General features: G+C 44.9%; 1 protein-coding gene across 2 annotated transcripts; it reads right to left on the reverse strand.

The window, feature by feature from the left end:
- Nucleotides 1–7,045: 7,045 nt before the first annotated feature.
- On the reverse strand, nucleotides 7,046–17,246 carry GTF2E1 (general transcription factor IIE subunit 1). 2 transcript variants are annotated; one of them, XM_081845928.1, is made up of 6 exons: nucleotides 17,146–17,238; nucleotides 16,283–16,533; nucleotides 14,993–15,447; nucleotides 14,406–14,607; nucleotides 11,987–12,228; nucleotides 7,046–9,060 (listed from the first exon to the last, which is right to left on the reverse strand). In XM_081845928.1, exons 3-6 carry the CDS (start codon nucleotides 15,438–15,440, stop codon nucleotides 8,630–8,632), a joined length of 1,323 nt encoding a protein of 440 aa, XP_081702054.1. In that variant the 5' UTR covers nucleotides 15,441–15,447; nucleotides 16,283–16,533; nucleotides 17,146–17,238; the 3' UTR covers nucleotides 7,046–8,629. The 2 variants fall into 2 exon arrangements, with proteins under 2 accessions (XP_081702054.1, XP_081702055.1); XM_081845929.1 differs by lacking the exon at nucleotides 16,283–16,533 and having other exon boundaries at nucleotides 17,146–17,246.
- Nucleotides 17,247–17,344: the final 98 nt, after the last annotated feature.

The following is a 17,344-nucleotide window of genomic DNA, read 5'->3' on the forward strand; positions in this document are numbered from 1 at the left end:
ACTGGTTGGCCGGCTGCCCCTCGAGGAGGTCTCCGCGGGCCCCGGAACCCCGAGACCCCGAAGCGCGCCCGCCGAGCCCTCCGGCCGCCAAGACAGCGGCAATGGCAGCGGCGGCGCCCAGAGCGCCCGTCCCTCGGCTTGTGAGGGGAGCTGTCAGGCGGCGGCGGCGGCGGCCTGGCCCTGAGCCCTGAGCCCTGAGCCCTTCTCCGCGCGCCGCGGCTCCCGCTCCCTCCAGCCGCGCGCTCTCCCAGGTGCTGGAGCCCCAGGCGGCGGCGGGCTGGGCCTCGAGCTGGCCGCGGAGGGAGGGAGGGAGGCAGGGAGGCAGGGAGGGAAGGCCGAGCAGCGCGCCCGCCCGCCTGCCCGCAGCCAGCCGGGCCGGCAATTGCGCCTCGCCGGGCGCCGAGAGGGACCTGGGGCGGGGGGGCGGGGCGGAGGGAGGCCAAGGGCCCAATGAGAGGCCCCCTCGGGATCTTCTGATAGGCCAGAGAGCCAGGCCGTAAATTTGAGGCAGCCAATCGCAAGGCGGGCGAAAGCAACCCCCAAACAAACCCGGAGCGCCGACCAATCAGGGGAGATCTGCGGAGGCGGCCAAGCGCTGCGGCGCCGGGAGGGAGGGAGGGAGGCGGGGGCGCGCGCGCGGCCTGGTCCCTCAGGGAGGCGCCGATTATTATTTAATGAATTTATAGACCGCCTGTTATGTACTGAGGTGAATAGGATCCAGGATGCGGCAGTCTGGTTGGTCCTGGAACAATAGGATCCAGAATGCAGCAGTCTGGTTGGTCCTAGAACAATGCAGCAGTATGATTGGTCCTAAATCAATAGGATCCAGAATGCAGCAGTCTGGTTGGTCCTAGAACAATGCAGCAGTCTGATTGGTCCTAAATCAATAGGATCCAGAATGCAGCAGTCTGATTGGTCCTGGAACAATAGGATCCAGAATGCAGCAGTCTGGTTGGTCCTAGAACAATGCAGCAGTCTGATTGGTCCTCAGGAGCCACCCAATCCAGCTCCAGGTGCAGCTTTTCTGGACTTTTTTGGTGGTGGTGCTGTTACCATCATATACGATGCACTTTCTGAGTATTCATATAATTGTAGAGTTGGAAGGGACCCTGAGGGGCGTCTAGTCCAACCCCCTGCAATGCAGAAATCTTTTGCCCAATGTGGGGCTCAAACAAACTACCCTGAGATGAGGAGAGTTTGATGCTCTACCCATTAAGATTACCATTATCGCCATATTGCAGTTGGTGGCTTGCCTTAGAATGCCTAATGATTTGATTATTTCCAATGGGTGTTTGCAAACACCTCTGTCACATTCACACTTCACTTTTTTAGGTATACAACTTAGTAATGCAGTAGAAAAGTGAGTAATACTAAATAGAAAAGTGGAATGGGCCCCTGCTATTGGAGATACTGAAGTCTATGTATCTTACATCTGCTGGATCAACGCTATCCTAGCTGCTCTCAAAGGAATTCTTAGGGAACTACTTGTTTTGCTTATTTCTCAGCAGTGCTTCTTCCATATTTTCTTCTTTGGCAATTGCTTGTAGCCAAGTAAGATTGTCTTCCACGAATATGGTTCCGTGTACATGCAAGCTGCAAGCCCCACATGCAAAGGAACCAACACAAACTCACTTTAAGCTCTTGGCAAAAGATTCCCGCATTGTATGGTGTTGGACTAGATGACTAGAACTGGTCCCTTCCAGTTCTATGAATCTGTGATTGTTCCTTTGCAGCCAGATCCTTATCTGTCCCACATGAATCTGGCTTTTAGTGTTGAGGCACCTACACTTTTGAATTCTCTCTCTTTGGTGCCTACTCAAGATCCTCTTCCAATAAGCCTTTTAAGTTAAGATCTGCATCTGTACTGGAATTATTTTTAAGACGTTAAGTCTCTTGTTTGCTGCTCTGTGCTCCTTTCGGAAGAAGGGCTGAATATAAATTGATTAAATAATCAAAATAAATATTATGTCAGCAGTATGAAGGAGGTGGGTATTTTCTGGTGGGCGGGACGGCTGGGCCAAATTGGGACCTATCTTAATTGGCTTCCCATCCTTCTGTGAAGAAAATCCTCTAATTCAAGCATACTTCCTGGACCTCCTTCAAGAAATGCCAGTTGAGTCTTCTGCATAAATAAAACTCTGAAAATCAGTCTACCTAATTAAACAATTTGTCCTGGTCTTAAAAACCTATGAAAATTCTATGAACAGCTTGAAGCTGTGGGTGAGGCATTTGCCTACTGCTTCCATTCTCATTTTTCAAGACCACTTCTGTGCTTTGCATTTGCCAATCCTCCCTGCTCAGAGCCTGCTACATTAGTTTAAATAGAAAAAGGAGATAGGTGTTTCCCCCCTTCTCATTATCCATCTTAAATAATTAAGTGCCTGCACAGATGTGCAGAGAACTGTTTGAGTCTTTCATCCTAATTTATTTGCTGGAATCTAGCCCCTGCCTCACATATTCTTTGCTGTTATCAGGATAATTGCTTTGCATCAAGAAAGCAACAAAAAAGGGGGAATGGAAAGCCAAATATAGAGGCAAATCTAAAGTTTCATAACAGCATTTTGAATAATGCTGCAGTTGCGACACACTTATATGCCAAGAAAGCCCCCGTTACAAAATTAGGCCACAGCATTTTCCTTAAAGTTGATTAAAAATGCTCTAAGATAGTCTTTTTCAAGCAGTAATAAAACCTTAGAGTTTCCTACAAAACAGGACAGACTCTTCACACTTTCAAGCTGCTGGGTGTGTTTGCCATTGCTTCACTACAAGCTCTACGAATAAAACTATTTCTCCATGCACCAGACACAATGCTTAGCTTTCCCTCATTACAAAGCCTTCTACCTTTAATGTTTCAAGTCTCCTTCATGCCCACAGACTGGAATCCCTCTTTGCAGTGGTCTGCCACAAGCCAATTGGAAATCTCTCCCAGTTCTCACCTTTCACTTCCACTTTTGGTTGTTGAACAAGTTCTCCCAGCCCAGATGTTGAAAATGCCATTCTCCAAGTGTCAAGACTTACTCCTAGAGGTGTGCCAAGCCTACATGCCCATACCGGATAAGAAAATCCACCTCAACCCCCCCCCCCCCCGATTCCAGTGAGTCCACAAAGAAAGGGGGGATTATTGAAAAATTGCAATTTACTGAACATCATGAGTGATCTATGTTCCTTCTACACAAATTTGAGAACCCTCTTCAAGATTCCCTAGCTCAGGTTCCTTAGCAAACAATTTTTATGCCACCTATTCTATGCCCACTCTCCTGGAGAAGACAGCTCTTTGATTACTGGGCTGCCAAGTGAGTTGGAACTCAGTGCCAAAACAAATTTCCACCTTCCCCTTGGGCTCGGAAGAATACCTAATTCTTCAAATGAAACCATGCAAAATACAGTGGTACCTTGGTTCTCAAACGCCTTGGTACTCAAACAACTTGGAACCCAAACACTGCAAACCCAGAAGTGTTCCGGTTTGTGAACATTTTTGAAAGCCCAACGCACTCCGTTTTTAGTGTTATGCTTCCGTGTTGAGTGCCACACTTCTGTTTTCAGTGTTATGCTGAGGTCTGTCTGTTTTTGCTATTTGTGTTTTGGTTTTTGCGGCTTTTTTGTTCTGTTTTTGTGACTGTGTGGAACCCAGTTCAGCTACTGATTGTGTGACTGCAGTACATTGTTTATTGCTTTCATTTTATGGATCACTGGTCTCGTTAGATAGTAAAATTCATGTTAAATTGCTGTTTTAGGGGTTGTTTTTCAAAGTCTGGAACGGATTAATCCATTTTGCATTACTTTCTATGGGAAAGCGCACCTTGGTTTTGGAACGCTTTGGACTTCCGGAACGGATGAAGTTTGAGAATCAAGGTACCCCTGTATCGGATTCTGTCCCTAGTCGCTCTAGCTAAAAGGACAGCAAGCTCTTGCCTCCAGCTTCAGGTGTCAGATTGTGAAAAGACTTACCTGGGGTGATGCAGAAATGCTGCCAGTGACTGGGTTATAGATGGATCACCGGGAGTCAGAATAAGGCAGCCTTTGCCAATGCCCTCTAGATATTTTGAACTGAACTCCAGGTATCCTCAATCAACACAGAAGGTATGGTGGAAGGCAATGTCCACGCTCATTATGAGTGGCGCATGTCTGTTGCTGACACTGACATATTTTAGGTGCCAGATTAAAACTCGACATTTGGTCCAGCTGATTCAAGGCTTTATGTTAGTGCAACTTTGGGTTGCTGAACAGCTTTCCCTCCTCCCTTGCAGAAGATAATATTTTATGCTAAAATTAGATGGTGTTTAAATTAGATGGCGGTTGGGTTATTTTAACCATGTTGTCTTTTCTTAACTGGATTGTAACTCTCCCAGACTGCCCTGTGCTAAGCAACTAATGCATTAAATAGCAATACAGTGGAACATTGGTTCTTGGAAGGGCTTAATTGACTAACACATTGGCTCCCGAACGCCACAAACCCGGAAGTAAGTGTTCTGGTTTGTGAACGTTTTTTGGAAGTCAAACATCCAACGCAGCTTCCGCTTGAGTGCAGGAAGCTCCTGCAGCCAATCGGAAGTAGCGCCTTGTTTTCTGAATGTTTCAGAAGACTGTTTGTCTTCTGGACTGTTCAGAAGACTGTTTGACTTCCAGAATGGATTACTTTTGAGAACCAAGGCACCACTGTAGTAACATTTCAGATGGCAAAGTGGGGCATAAATGTTCAGGAAAACCTATGAAAGATAGGGTGGGCCTGTCAAGAACTCGGCCTACACTCGAGTAGGCATGACCCAAGGGCATGACCACCCAGGAGGACTCCCCTGCTCAGCGCCTGAGGGCCCCAGTCCTGCCACTCACCACCTGGCCAGGGTGGGGCCTGATGGGCTCTATAAAGGACTGCTGTCGCTGCTGCTGCTGCTGGGCAGAGAGGGCTCCGTTTTGTTTTTGTTTAAATTGCTGTTATTTTTTACCAATGTCATTTTAAACTGTGCTATTAATGCTGTATTCTTTGTTTTAGATTTTGATTTATGTGGAAATTGTTTCCCATTTGGTTGTGTATTTTTTTATGTGGTTTATTTATTGTTTAAAAGGGACACGGGTGGCGCTGTGGGTTAAACCACAGAGCCTAGGACTTGCCGATCAGAAGGTCAGCGGTTCGAATCCCCGTGACTGGGTGAGCTCCCATTGCTCGGTCCCTGCTCCTGCCAACCTAGCAGTTCAAAAGCACCTCAAAGTGCAAGTAGATAAATAGGTACCGCTCCGTCGGGAAGGTAAACGGCGTTTCCGTGCACTGCTCTGGTTCGCCAGAAGCAGCTTAGTCCTGCTGGCCACATGACCCGGAAGCTGTACGCCGGCTCCCTTGGCCAGTAAAGCGAGATGAGCGCCGCAACCCCAGAGTCGGCCACGATTGGACCTAATGGCCAGGGGTCCCTTTACCTTTACCTATTTATTGTTTATGACTTTTGTAATTATGTAAATCTTGTTATGCTGTAAGCTGCCTTGAGCATTGTTTTTTAAACTGTAGAATGGCGGCATACAAATAAAAATGATGATGATGAGAGCTTTAAGCTTAACGATGAGGAGTTTGTGCTGGTATTATACTCCATTACCTTACGCAAGTAGTGAGGAGGGGGCGGCAAAGAGAACCTTGAATACAGCAGCACCTGCATGTTAGCATCTGTTATATATTGCCACAATCCTGAGCGTATCCTCCCTGCCACTCCACCCAACAATAGCCTATTGTACGAATGCTACAGCAAACTTGGTAGCAGTGCACAGATTGCTGTCACCGCGTGAAGGCAACACGATGAAGCCTATCCAAGAGCAGCATGAATCATATTTCAGAAAGCGAAACATATGTGTGTGGGGGCTTGGTTCCTGAGAAGAGATTTTTAAAACAGGGCAGAAGAACTTGACATTTCCAGACAAAATAGCTTCCTGTGTTATAGAACTAGATTTCCGAGAACCAGCGAAGCATTTTTTTCTCTTAGTCTCCTTGAAACCCAGCTCAGACATATTCAAGGAAGTCTGACTGCTGGAAATATTTTAATTATTCATTTTTAGATTATAACTTACCCTGCCTGGGCCTTTGGGACACCAGATGCCCAAAAGAAATTAGTTAAAATTAGAATGTCAAGACTCATAAATGCAACCAGTCTGTAACAACTTGCTTCATTTATCTGCAGTATTAGTCTGCAATTCTATGTGCACTATATGTTGGGAGTGAACCCAATTATCTCTCAGTAAACATCTATAGGCTCTTAGGTTATGACCCAGGCACACAAACGTGAGAGTAAATCCCATTGGACATGCAGGTTAAAAGAACTGTAACAAACTACCGTACTTCCCTAAGGAAGGCAGGACCATTCTGAAAACTCTTCTTGGATGGAATTTCATAGTACTGAGTGTCATATAGTCCAATCTAAGACAGCATTGGAAATGTGGAGGAATAAAGGCAGTTGGAAATAATATTTGTTTCTTCATGGATCCACATACCAAAGACATTCCTTGTCTAAAACATCCTTGAGACACAGATAGTTTTACCATTCAAAGAGCTTCACAATCTACTTCTTACTTCATACAACAATTATGCTTCAGATCTCATCTGTAATGCAAGAGTTTTAATGCAGTTGCAATGCTAAACCATGGTTTGGTGATCCCTTGGGCTTTTGCACGTCGTCATCTTCTCCTCACCTGGGGTAGAGGTGGGGTAGACAAGCTATTGTTTCCAATTGCCAGGCCATGGCACCATTAAATAAATAAAACCCCGCCCATCTGGGTGGATTTCCCCACTGCACTGCAAATGAGCCAGCCAGCAGCAACGAGGCCCAAGTTACCTAGCAAGTCTACATGCAACATGGTATTACAATCCAAAGCCTACTATGATTGACTGACTTTGTCTTATACTGGCAAAACAAGGTGTTTTATCTAGCAGAGGAATACAAAAGGCAGACTGTGACATTGTGTAGGAAGACCTACAAGAGAGCCAAGAACTCTTCAACAAGTATTATCCCATTAAGCTAAAAAAGAAAAAAGCAAGCTGCTCTGATTTGTTTATTAATCAATGAAAAACCAGTGGAACATGTTGTTTGTGCCTTTTTATTTTAAGAGGGAATAAAAATTTAGACCATAGTTTAAAGATGGTGTGTCTATTACCTATCAAAATTTCCAAAGATAAAATCTTAAGAGAAACTTCACAGACTAACAAAACATAGAGGGTCAGTATACAACGGCTTTACATTTTAAGGGACCGATAACGTGTACCATTTCAGTAAATTAAAAGAGCATGTGTGGCAGATGCTAAAGTTTTAAAATACACAGTTCTTTTACCACTTAGCTCTACTATAATGCCAAATAAGAAAAACAATGATTTTTAAAAGCTGTAAATGTTTTTAAAACATAAAACATTACAAGATCGGCTTTGCTTGTGTAGGCACTGCTGCATATATAAAATAGACTGTTCTGTGCTAAATACTGACACACAACAAAGTTCTGCATAATCATTTAAAATCGAGAAAACCTTTTGGGTTTGTGCCAAATTAAAATATCCCCAGCCCGAGTCTTAACTTAGGCAAAATCACTTTTTGGGGGCAGAGTCCAAGAATGGAGACGAGTGTTTTTCATTCAACATGGACTATCCAGCATGGGGGAAAATATGTTTTGACAGTTTTGGCCCATCTTTAGATTATGACATACAATGGGAAGTATAAGAGCACTTCTGGAAGTAGGGGCTGAAGGTAATTTACATTTTGAAGTCAAGTCCACTCATTTGAAAATTATAGCACTGCAGGTGAAGTGATCGCATGAAAAGCCAGGAATCCGCCCATGTTAGCAAAGAAATAAAATCACTGACCTGGAAAATAAATTTCAAAAATGACAAGTTTTACAAGACTGTAAAATTCACCATGCTCTTTGAGGCTGTGACAACTTCTTCCGAGTCAGCAATAACCAAAATGTCTACCTGTCTCCAGTGTGCCTCTTTTCCAAGAAGCTATTTCAACCACTGTGGTGGCTTACTATCTATTAATTAACATGATTGTACATATGTTCTCTGCAGCTATAGATCTATTTTAGAAACGATAGGATCTATAAGAAAATGGTACATGGGGAACAAAAGATATATCCTGCTTGTCTGGGTGTAAGAAATAAAAAATACCCATATCTTAAGTATGCAGAGCATTAAGTAGTTACAAGCAGATCATATGCAGTTCTGAAGCAACCAGCTTTAGATATTGTTTTCAGAGGAGATGCTATCACTGACTCAGAATCTAGGAAACTCAGTACAATGCCTTCTACAACCCCCTTTCAGGACAGAAAAACAAGCAACCAAAAGGGCATTCCTATTTCCCAGATCCAAAGCAAACAATTATTAAGTACATGGAAATGAATGGATCTGGAAACTTTCAGTCTAAGTGTAGCTCTGCACACAAATATGTGAGGAAGGGAATCCAGATTGCCCAGCAAGCTCTCACTCTCTCATACATCTTTGGCTGGCCGCCTCTCTATCTGTCCGATTACTCATGTGGCATTTTCTGTGTAAATCTAAAGAACAGTTGAATTAACTAAGAATGTATGGGAATATAATTCAGTATTTTGCTCTGTTCCAGAATTTCCAGGTGACTATCATCTATCAATGCTGCACACAAGCAGAAGGGAGCTAATCAAACATGTCCTCAAACATCCGCTGGCCCATCGCAATGTACTGGTCTTTCTCCTCCAGAGTCATTTGGGCCACCAGCTCAGGTCGTTGGGTTACTTGACTATAATAAAATGGGCGTCCCGCCACCATGACAGTGGGGTCTTCCGTCACCACCTCAAACTCATCATCATCATCTTCCTCTGTCAGCCCATAGAGTGTTGTTGCAGCTGGGGCGACGTGGGGAGGGGAGTCCTCATCGGATTCGCTCGTCTCGCTCTCAGAGTCACTGGCATTGGTGGCAGATAATGGGGCAATACCTCCCATGGCAGCTACAGAGGCAGAGGGGGTTTTCTTCTCGTGGATGAGCAGAGCCTGCATCACCTCCTCGTTATTGTCTAGGGCAGCCTGACCCTCTTCACCTTCCTGTAACATATCTGCATCTTGACCACCTGCAAGAAAACAATGGAAGCAATTTTACATGCTACTGCTGCGATACTAAAGGTAAAAGGTAAAGGACCCCTGGACGATGAATTCCAGTCAAAGGAGACTCTGGGGTTGCGGCACTCATCTCACTTTCAGGCCAAGGGAGACAGCGTTTGTCCACGGACAGCTATCCGGGTCATGTGGCCACCATGACTAATCCACTTCTGGTGCAACAAGACACCGTGATGGAAACTAGAGCAAACAGAAACACCATTTACCTTCCCGCCGGAGCGGTACCTATTTATCTACTTGCACTGGCAAGCTTTTCGAACTGCTAGGTTGGCAGGAGCTGGGACAGAGCAATGGGAGCTCACCCTGTTGCGGGGATCTGAACCACTGACCTTTTGATCAGCAAGCCCAAGAGGCTCAGGTGTGATTTCCGGGGTCTGGGCATGCGCAGAAGCGATTTCCAGCATCGCGCTGTGCCAGTCTGGCCCACAGAGGATCTCTGTGGGAGTGATCTGGCCCATGCCCGATAAGCCTTGCTGACCCCTGCTATAAACTGAGCAAAGTGGTGTACCTTTTCTTGCACTATGTAATTTCAAAGGTGGGGGTGGGAAGATGAATATCTGAATGTTTTTCTATGAGAGATTTCTCTGTACATAGAAAAAACAACATGGCAGAGAAGAGGTATCTTCAGTCCTCTTTCCATTCCCAGTTAGGAAATGAGGTAAACCTGTGAAACTGGGGATGGATTAAACCCCACAAAGGTGTGGTTACACTAAGAAGTGCAATGCCACAACCAACATTTTGGTTTCTAAGGCAAGCTGGTATAATGCAGCTATGAGATTGCATTATAAATAAGAAAAATCGTGCCTTGAATCTCACCTTGATCATGAATCAGTCAGCCTTCTGCAACCCAGTTGCTCAGTCTGACCCCACATCCCAATGGGAAATATAGGGATCATAGTACCAGGCTACTTGAAATGGTTGTAGTGAGAATTACAGTAAGATAATGTGCATAAATTGCTTCCAAGCTTTCTGAAAACATCATGTCAATTTTAAGTCCTACAGATGTCCCACAAGACATTGCTAGTTTTGCTGCAATGAACTAAGCCTTCTGGAACTCAACCTTCCAAAAAACTTTAGTTCTAAAAATCAACATGGGGCAGAGCATCTGTCACTGAGACTTCAGTGTTAGAAAACAAACAGTGTAAATCAGGCATAGGCAAACTTGGCCCTCCAAATGTTTTGGGATACAACTCCCATCATCCCTAGCTAACAGGACCAGCGGTCAGGGATGATGGGAGTTGTAGCCCAAAACATCTGGAGGGCCGAGTTTGCCTATGCCTGGTGTAAATGTTCTAAGGAGCGTAAACTAATCACACTTTTTACATGTGTCTGAGAAGGCAGCTACTTTAACAGGAGTAAGAACTAAGACAGTGTGTCCGCATGTGCACAAATATGTAGAGCACACACTTCCCCATTCTGAATTACGCACTTTCACTTCTTTATTTCTCCCAGATCTGTTTAAATTTCCGATATTGATATATTGCTTAATACTCAGAATTTCAAAGTGTACTTTAAAATGTCTACTGAAATAAGGAAGTCTTTGTTACGTGCCTGCAGTTCAGTAAGGAATTTGCTTATCTAATCTCACTTGAGAGGGAGCTCCACAGGCTTGGGCCCACAACACTGAAGGCACATCTTCCAGTAGTTTTGAGCCATTCAGCTAATTTCTCCAAAGATCTCCATGAATGGGCAGGGGTATGAGGGATCAGGCGCTCCTTGAGATATCATAAACCCAAGTTGCTAAGGACCTTGGAAATTAATATGAGAGCATTAAACCCGCCTCCATAACATGGGCAGCCAGTGCAAGCTTTAAAGCTCTGAGGTTATGTACTGGCGTTGCTTACTCAGAGAGAGAATGCCCCTGTAATTCTGGACAAATAGAAACAATAGAGCATGTGCTTCTCCAGTGGCTATTTTATAGAGACATTCGTATTAGCCTCATCTCCCCACTACTCCCTAAGTATCCAGGGCTAACAGGACAATTCTATACCTCTCTGCTACTTTTAGTTACCAGCCCTGCTATAACATACAACGTTGCCAGGTTCTGCACAGCAGCGTTCAAAATTTGTCGGATGATGACCAGTACCAAAAACTAGATTTAATGAACACTCATATCAGAGTGAGGGACGCAGGTGGCGCTGTGGGTTAAACCACAGAGCCTAGGACTTGCTGATCAGAAGGTTGGCGGTTCAAATCCCTGTGACGGGGTGAGCTCCCATTGCTTGGTCCCTGCTCCTGCCAACCTAGCAGTTTGAAAGCACGTCAAAGTGCGAGTAGATAAATAGGTAAGGTGGTAAGGTAAAGGGTGTTTCCGTGTGCTGCTCTGGTTCACCAGAGGCGGCTTAGTCCTGCTGGCCACATGACCCGGAAGCTGCACGTCGGCTCCCTCGGCCAATAAAGCCAGATGAGCGCCGCAACCCGAGTCGGTCATGACTGGACCTAATGGTCAGGGGTCCCTTTACCTTTACCATATCAGAGTGCTTTGTAAATTGGTAATCATAATGTTTTATGCACTTTCACATTCGTTTAATGCTCCCAACCTTTCTTTTAGACTCTTTTAGTTTCTTTTAGATTCCTATAGTCTTTTATATATACCATCTGTTTTTAATAATTTTAGCTCAACCAAAACGTTTTACAGATTTTAAACGATCGTACCCCACCCTCCTTGTGCTGGTCTATGACCGTAATAAAGATTTGATTGATAGGATTGATGGATTGATATGTACTGGCGAGGGTCTGTTCCCATCAAGAGTCTAGTTGCAGCATCTTGCACCAGGTGGAGCTTCCAACACGCACAAGGGTAGATCCATATAATGGGCGTTGCAGTAATCAAGTACTGAGGTTACCTGTTCATGAATCACTGCCTTTTAGCTTTCTTACCTTCTTTCACTTCATCAGGATCGTAAGCCCCTTGCACTGTGCTCTCACGCAGCCAAACCGGTCTCTCTCTAGGCGGCTTCCCTTCATTAGCTGGCTGATGCAGATCCTCTTGGTCCTCCATGCTGATGATCACATTCTGGGTATACAAGTCCTCATAAGAGGGTCCCTTTGTAGACCAGGCTTCCCTGTGCTGCCCACTTGATAGACTGCTGTTTGCCAAAGCACCGGCAGCCCGCTCCTTGCTATAGACAATAATAAAACACAGGTTAAAAAAAAGGTAAGGGACCCCTGGACAGTTATGTCCAGTCAAGGGCGACTATGGGGTTGCAGTGCTCATCTCGCTTTCAGGCTGAGGGAGTCAGTGTTTGTCCGCAGACAGCTTTCCAGGTCATGTAGCCAGCATGATTAAACTGCTTCTGGCCCAACGGGATACCGTGACAGAAGCCAGAGTGCACAGAAACACAGTTTACCTTCCCGCCACAGCGGTACCTATTTATCTACTTGCACGGGCATGCTTTTGAACTGCTAGGTTGGCAGGAGCTGGGACGCCCTGTCATGGGGATTCGAACCGCTGACCTTCTGATCGGCAAGCCCAAGAGGCTCAGTGGTTTAGACCACAGTGCCATCCACATCCCAGTCCACAAAACACAACACTTTGCTAACACAGGTATTTCCACTCATTTAAATAAATTGACCTGTTAAATCACACTTACAGCGTTCTACATTTTAGATCTACAAGGAAAAAATTGTGGCTCTGTTATTAGAAGGTGTGATTATGGTTGAAATTTTTTTTAGCTTCTGCTCTGATGTGGATTGTTTGTTTCATAAGAGTTCTGCACTGTGATTTTGGTGTTTTACTAGATTTGTGGCTCTCAGAACATTGCTTTGCGGGGGGATTAATCAATGCAATCAAATAAATAGAATGATCCCATAAACCATGCAGATTTCACAGCAGTGTCATTATCTCAGGAATTTCTGGAAATTTCAACTGGGGGATATAAGTATCACTATAGGTTTATTAATGTTGGATTATGAAGAGGAGCGCCACCCTATAAAGACAAACAATGGAACCATTAGGGATAGGCATATATTGTCTAAATAAAAGTCTGTTCTAAACACACACAGCAGAGAGAGTTGGAAGAGTTCTGAGGTGATATAACAGCCAGTATCACTTCAGACTATAGGTGAAGGATTCCTGTAAGTTCCTATATGTTAAACTAATTTACCTCTGAGTATAAATTGGTACAGCCAAGGAGCAGTCTGGGCTAGTACCTCTCTTCTGATGTATTTGGGGTTTTGTTTCTTAAACCTTCAGGCAGTTTGAGGTTTGTTACATGTGCATGGGTGGGACATTAGGCCTGGTACAATCCATTTTATCACCTCAGGCTTCTATCACCTAGTCTTGCGTCATGTGTAGGGATAAGCCCTAATTTAATATATCAGCAATGTAATCTGTAACAAGTGGACAGTATCATCTTCCAACAGGATTCTGAACTTTTAACTAAGAATTGGGCCATAATATATTTGCAGTTGTTATATATAAATCAATTGGGCATAAGCGTCTTGAGAAAAATTATAACGTTAGACGACGAATGGTTAGCATCTCTTCTTGGAACAAGTTATTGGATTATGGACACCTTTATATCAGCTGTGTTGTTAAAGCAAGTGTTATGTTTTTGTTGCTCTTTTTTCCTGAAGAGTCTAGTTTCAAACACTTAGGGCAGAGTGACTAAGCTTCAGTTCAGGGGCCTGATCCAGCCACACCCACACCCACACCCCCACACCCCCAGCATTTTCAGACCCCAAGGCCTCACCAACATGGGTTGTGGAAACAGAAATAACTAAACAAATAAGGTAGACAGAACTAGGGTGGGTGGAGTTTAGCAGCGTAATGGGAATGGGAATTGTCCACTCCTCAGTCACCAGACTGATGAACAGAGAGGAAGCAATCTGCTGATCAGCTGACAACAGTGAGGGTCGTGTGGAACATAATGTGGGTGTGAGGAGGCCATACTTTCCCCTGGAGGATTAGTGAAGGGTAAATGCTGCTCTCAAAAAAAAAAATTAAAAAAAAGGTTAGCCACCCTAACTTAAGGCTTCGCTTAAAAAATTAGCTACCCATAGGAATTTGACTGCTGTGTTCTCACTGTATGAGCTTAAGCAATCCCAGTGTCCTAACAGACAAAGTGATTGGTAATACATATTGCTAAGAAACTAATCTTACGTGCCACACTACAGAGTTCTACTTCTTCAGCGGTCTGTCTCCTTTCCCCTTAGCTGCATCCTGATTCTTCACACAGCAGGTTGTGCAAAGAAAGACTGGACCACATGAGCAGTCCTAACATATCCTACACCAAAATGATGTTTGAATGTCAACAGACCAGTACCAGGTGCAGAAGGTTCAGTACCCCAAGCCCACCTCTGTTTCAGCGCGAGAATCTCCATAGGCTCAGGTTCAAGTAATTCGTAGGCTAGGTTAACATCCTCAGTCTCGCGGAGGAGTGCGTAGATAGGTTCTATCTGTTCGTTAAACCGTGCCACAAGCGTCCGTGCATCCTTTTTGGGCATTGCCGATTCATCTTCCTCCACTTCAGTCTCACAAAAGGTGCAGCGAAAAAGTCCTAAGAAGAGAAGCTGCTATGAAGTAAGAGAGATACAACTAAGTAGCATTTTAAGTAGAATAATTTATTATTAAAAACACTTCCCTCAGAATACCAAAAGAAAAAAAGCACAATGATATTGGAATGATGCATTTAAGACTTAATTCCAGAAGGCTTTTTCACCTCCTTCAGCCAGACATAGGCAACATGAAGCCTGTAAGATGCTTCCATGCTTCTGAGCCACATATCCCCACCACCAGGGTAATATCTGTTAACATGGATCAATCACATGGACTAACCAAGTTAGGTGGTTTGTTCCCACATTAGCTTCCACCTGCTCAGGTAAGGCACCAAAAATTTGTCCAACCCAGTTGGGTTGCTTATGAACTGAATGCTTGTGCCTTACCTGTCATGGGATCAAACAACTGGTTTGCCTCTAAATCTGTGAAGGTGCTAAAGCAAATCGGACATCTGAAGGAGGCTCGGTTGGTGGAATCTCTTTCATCCGTCTCAATCCTCCTCCTCATGTGGTCTAGTTTATACTTCACAACATTGACCAGCAGGCGGTAATTGATGAAATAGAAGTTGTGCCGGGTGGTCTTGCCGTCTGAGGCTGTCTCCACTCTCATCCTGCATTTGATGAACTTGTCCCCTTTCAGAGTGTTGAGAACAGCTCGGAGCTGCTTCCGGTCAAACTTCAGCAATTCCAACATGTCCTCCTCTTTCACACATGGATTCCGAATTAGAATGTCCAGGGCCAAAGAATGTTCAGTGCCATAGAAGCCACGTACTACATACTTGGCAAGGCGCTTCAGAGCAGCTGGGACTTCCGTGAGAACATCTGGGTCTGTCATATCAAGTCTGCAAACACAATAGAAGGAAATTATAAAAATGAGCTCCGTGGCCCAATAATTTTGATTGCCACAACTATGTGTTCCCCTTACCAGTTAGCAACAGTATTGCCACTGTCATTGCACTGGGTTTACCATAAAATGGTAGATACACACCACCAGTCAACACAGATGGGTTTTAAATCCGTACCAAGAAATGAAATCTCAAAAACAATTATACTACCTGTAATGGGGCCAGTGTTTTTGAATTATGCTTCTTTGTGCTGGGTGTTCAAGAATATTCCACCCAACAAAGATAAAGTTAGGTGCAATTTTGCCTTATCTGCAGAAATTTTTGATTTTAAGATGAAAAGGGAGACATATCTGCAGGCTTACAATGCAACTCTGTAGTTGTCTTCTCAGCCCAACTGAGTTCAGTGGGACTTCCTCCTAGGTAAGCAGCCTTAATTTGGCTATGTGATCAAATTAAGTTGAAATTGCCTTTTAGTACAAAGTAGTGCCAGCAATGGCCAATTATCTAAATAAGCAACAGCCTATTATTCACATCTATTCAACCTTTTGCCAGACACATCATTCAAGTTAATCTTGTTTTACTGGCTTTGTGGGCAGATGGAGTTATCTACATATATTCAAGGCTATGTAACTCCATCACAACCCTCTTAACCACTCCTCCCATCCAGATCTTTCAATCTTGTAGAAAAAGATTAATAACATGTAATACGAATCTCATCTGTTTCTCTGTATTTCCTGCCTCCATACTCGAGGACAAAGTTGTTTTTTTTTTTTTACCATAAGCTACATCTCCTCATTACTCAGCTGAACCAAGTTTTTCCAGTCATACCCACCTCTTCTAGCTACACTGCCTTTCCTGCTTGTTATTCAATTCTCTTTGATCCTCTTCAATCTAGTTTCATTAGAAGTGCTCTCACTATGGTATTCATGGATCTTCTCCTGGACAAATCATCATCTTCTCTGCCCTTTTCCCAAACTTCCAGGGGATTGTCGATCATACCACACTCCTCTGGCTTTCAAACCATCTTCTTCTGATTTTCTTTCGATAAATCTTCATCTTTTCCCCATCCCCCTCACATAGTGCCTAATAAAGTATAAAGTTCAACAAGTTTCTACTTGGGCTTTCTATTTTCTATGGGCTTACGTATCAGTTACGGGGTGGGGGAATCCCCCCGTTTCTACTTGAACAGGCACAAAATTACATCCTAGAATCTGATATAATTTCTCTTTTTTACTTCTACTGCATACTCTTCACTATTTCTCCACCTTTCATTTGAGATTTTAAATTTCATGTGGAGAAATTAGAAAAACCTCACCAAAAAGACTGGCAACTGTTTAGGAAAGTTTTTAATGTTTGAAGTTTTGTTGTGTTTCTGGTCTTCTGTGGAGAGCCGCCCGGGGTGGATAGGAAGGCCTGGGGAAAACCGGGAAAATTGGGTGGAAATCCAGTCCCCCCCCCCGTTTCCCCCCCGAAAAATCCTGGTCCCCCCCCCCATTTTCCCGGGTTTCCCCCCAGGCCTCCCCATCTCTGGTCTGGCTATGGGACCAAGGGATGTTCCCGCTGCTAAGGGCACCCCGGAGGCTGAGGGGGCAGAATGGGGGTGTGGGACGTCATAAGCGCGCGCCGGGGTGGGGGGGCGAAGGCTTGCGGGGATTCGGCCTCTCCCCCCCCCCCCCGAGGGCCGCTTCGACTGACCTGCGAGGAGCCCCGGACAAGTCAGGTTTTTCGCCGCCGCCGCCGCCAGGCCGCACCAAGTGGGCGAGCGAGGCCGTCGCCGGCGCAGCCGCGTCACTGCCGCGCGACGCCGGCGAAAGGTGAGGCAACGGTCGAGTCTCGCGGAGCGGCCCGCCTCGCTCGCCTCCGAGAGCCAATGAGGAGCGCGAAAGCTGGGGCG

This window comes from Podarcis erhardii, assembly GCF_964252035.2.
Source record: "Podarcis erhardii genome assembly, chromosome: 17".
Lineage (NCBI taxonomy): Eukaryota > Metazoa > Chordata > Lepidosauria > Squamata > Lacertidae > Podarcis > Podarcis erhardii.

Bases quoted from the DNA above. Each gene is read 5' to 3' on its own strand.
- GTF2E1 (XM_081845929.1), bottom strand. From the start codon at position 15,440: ATGACAGACCCAGATGTTCTCACGGAAGTCCCAGCTGCTCTGAAGCGC. The intron at 14,608-14,992 runs GTAAGGCACAAG...TTCTCTTCTTAG, and splicing joins GTTGTTTGATCCCATGACAG to GACTTTTTCGCTGCACCTTT. The intron at 12,229-14,405 runs GTGGGCTTGGGG...TATTGTCTATAG, and splicing joins ATTCTCGCGCTGAAACAGAG to CAAGGAGCGGGCTGCCGGTG.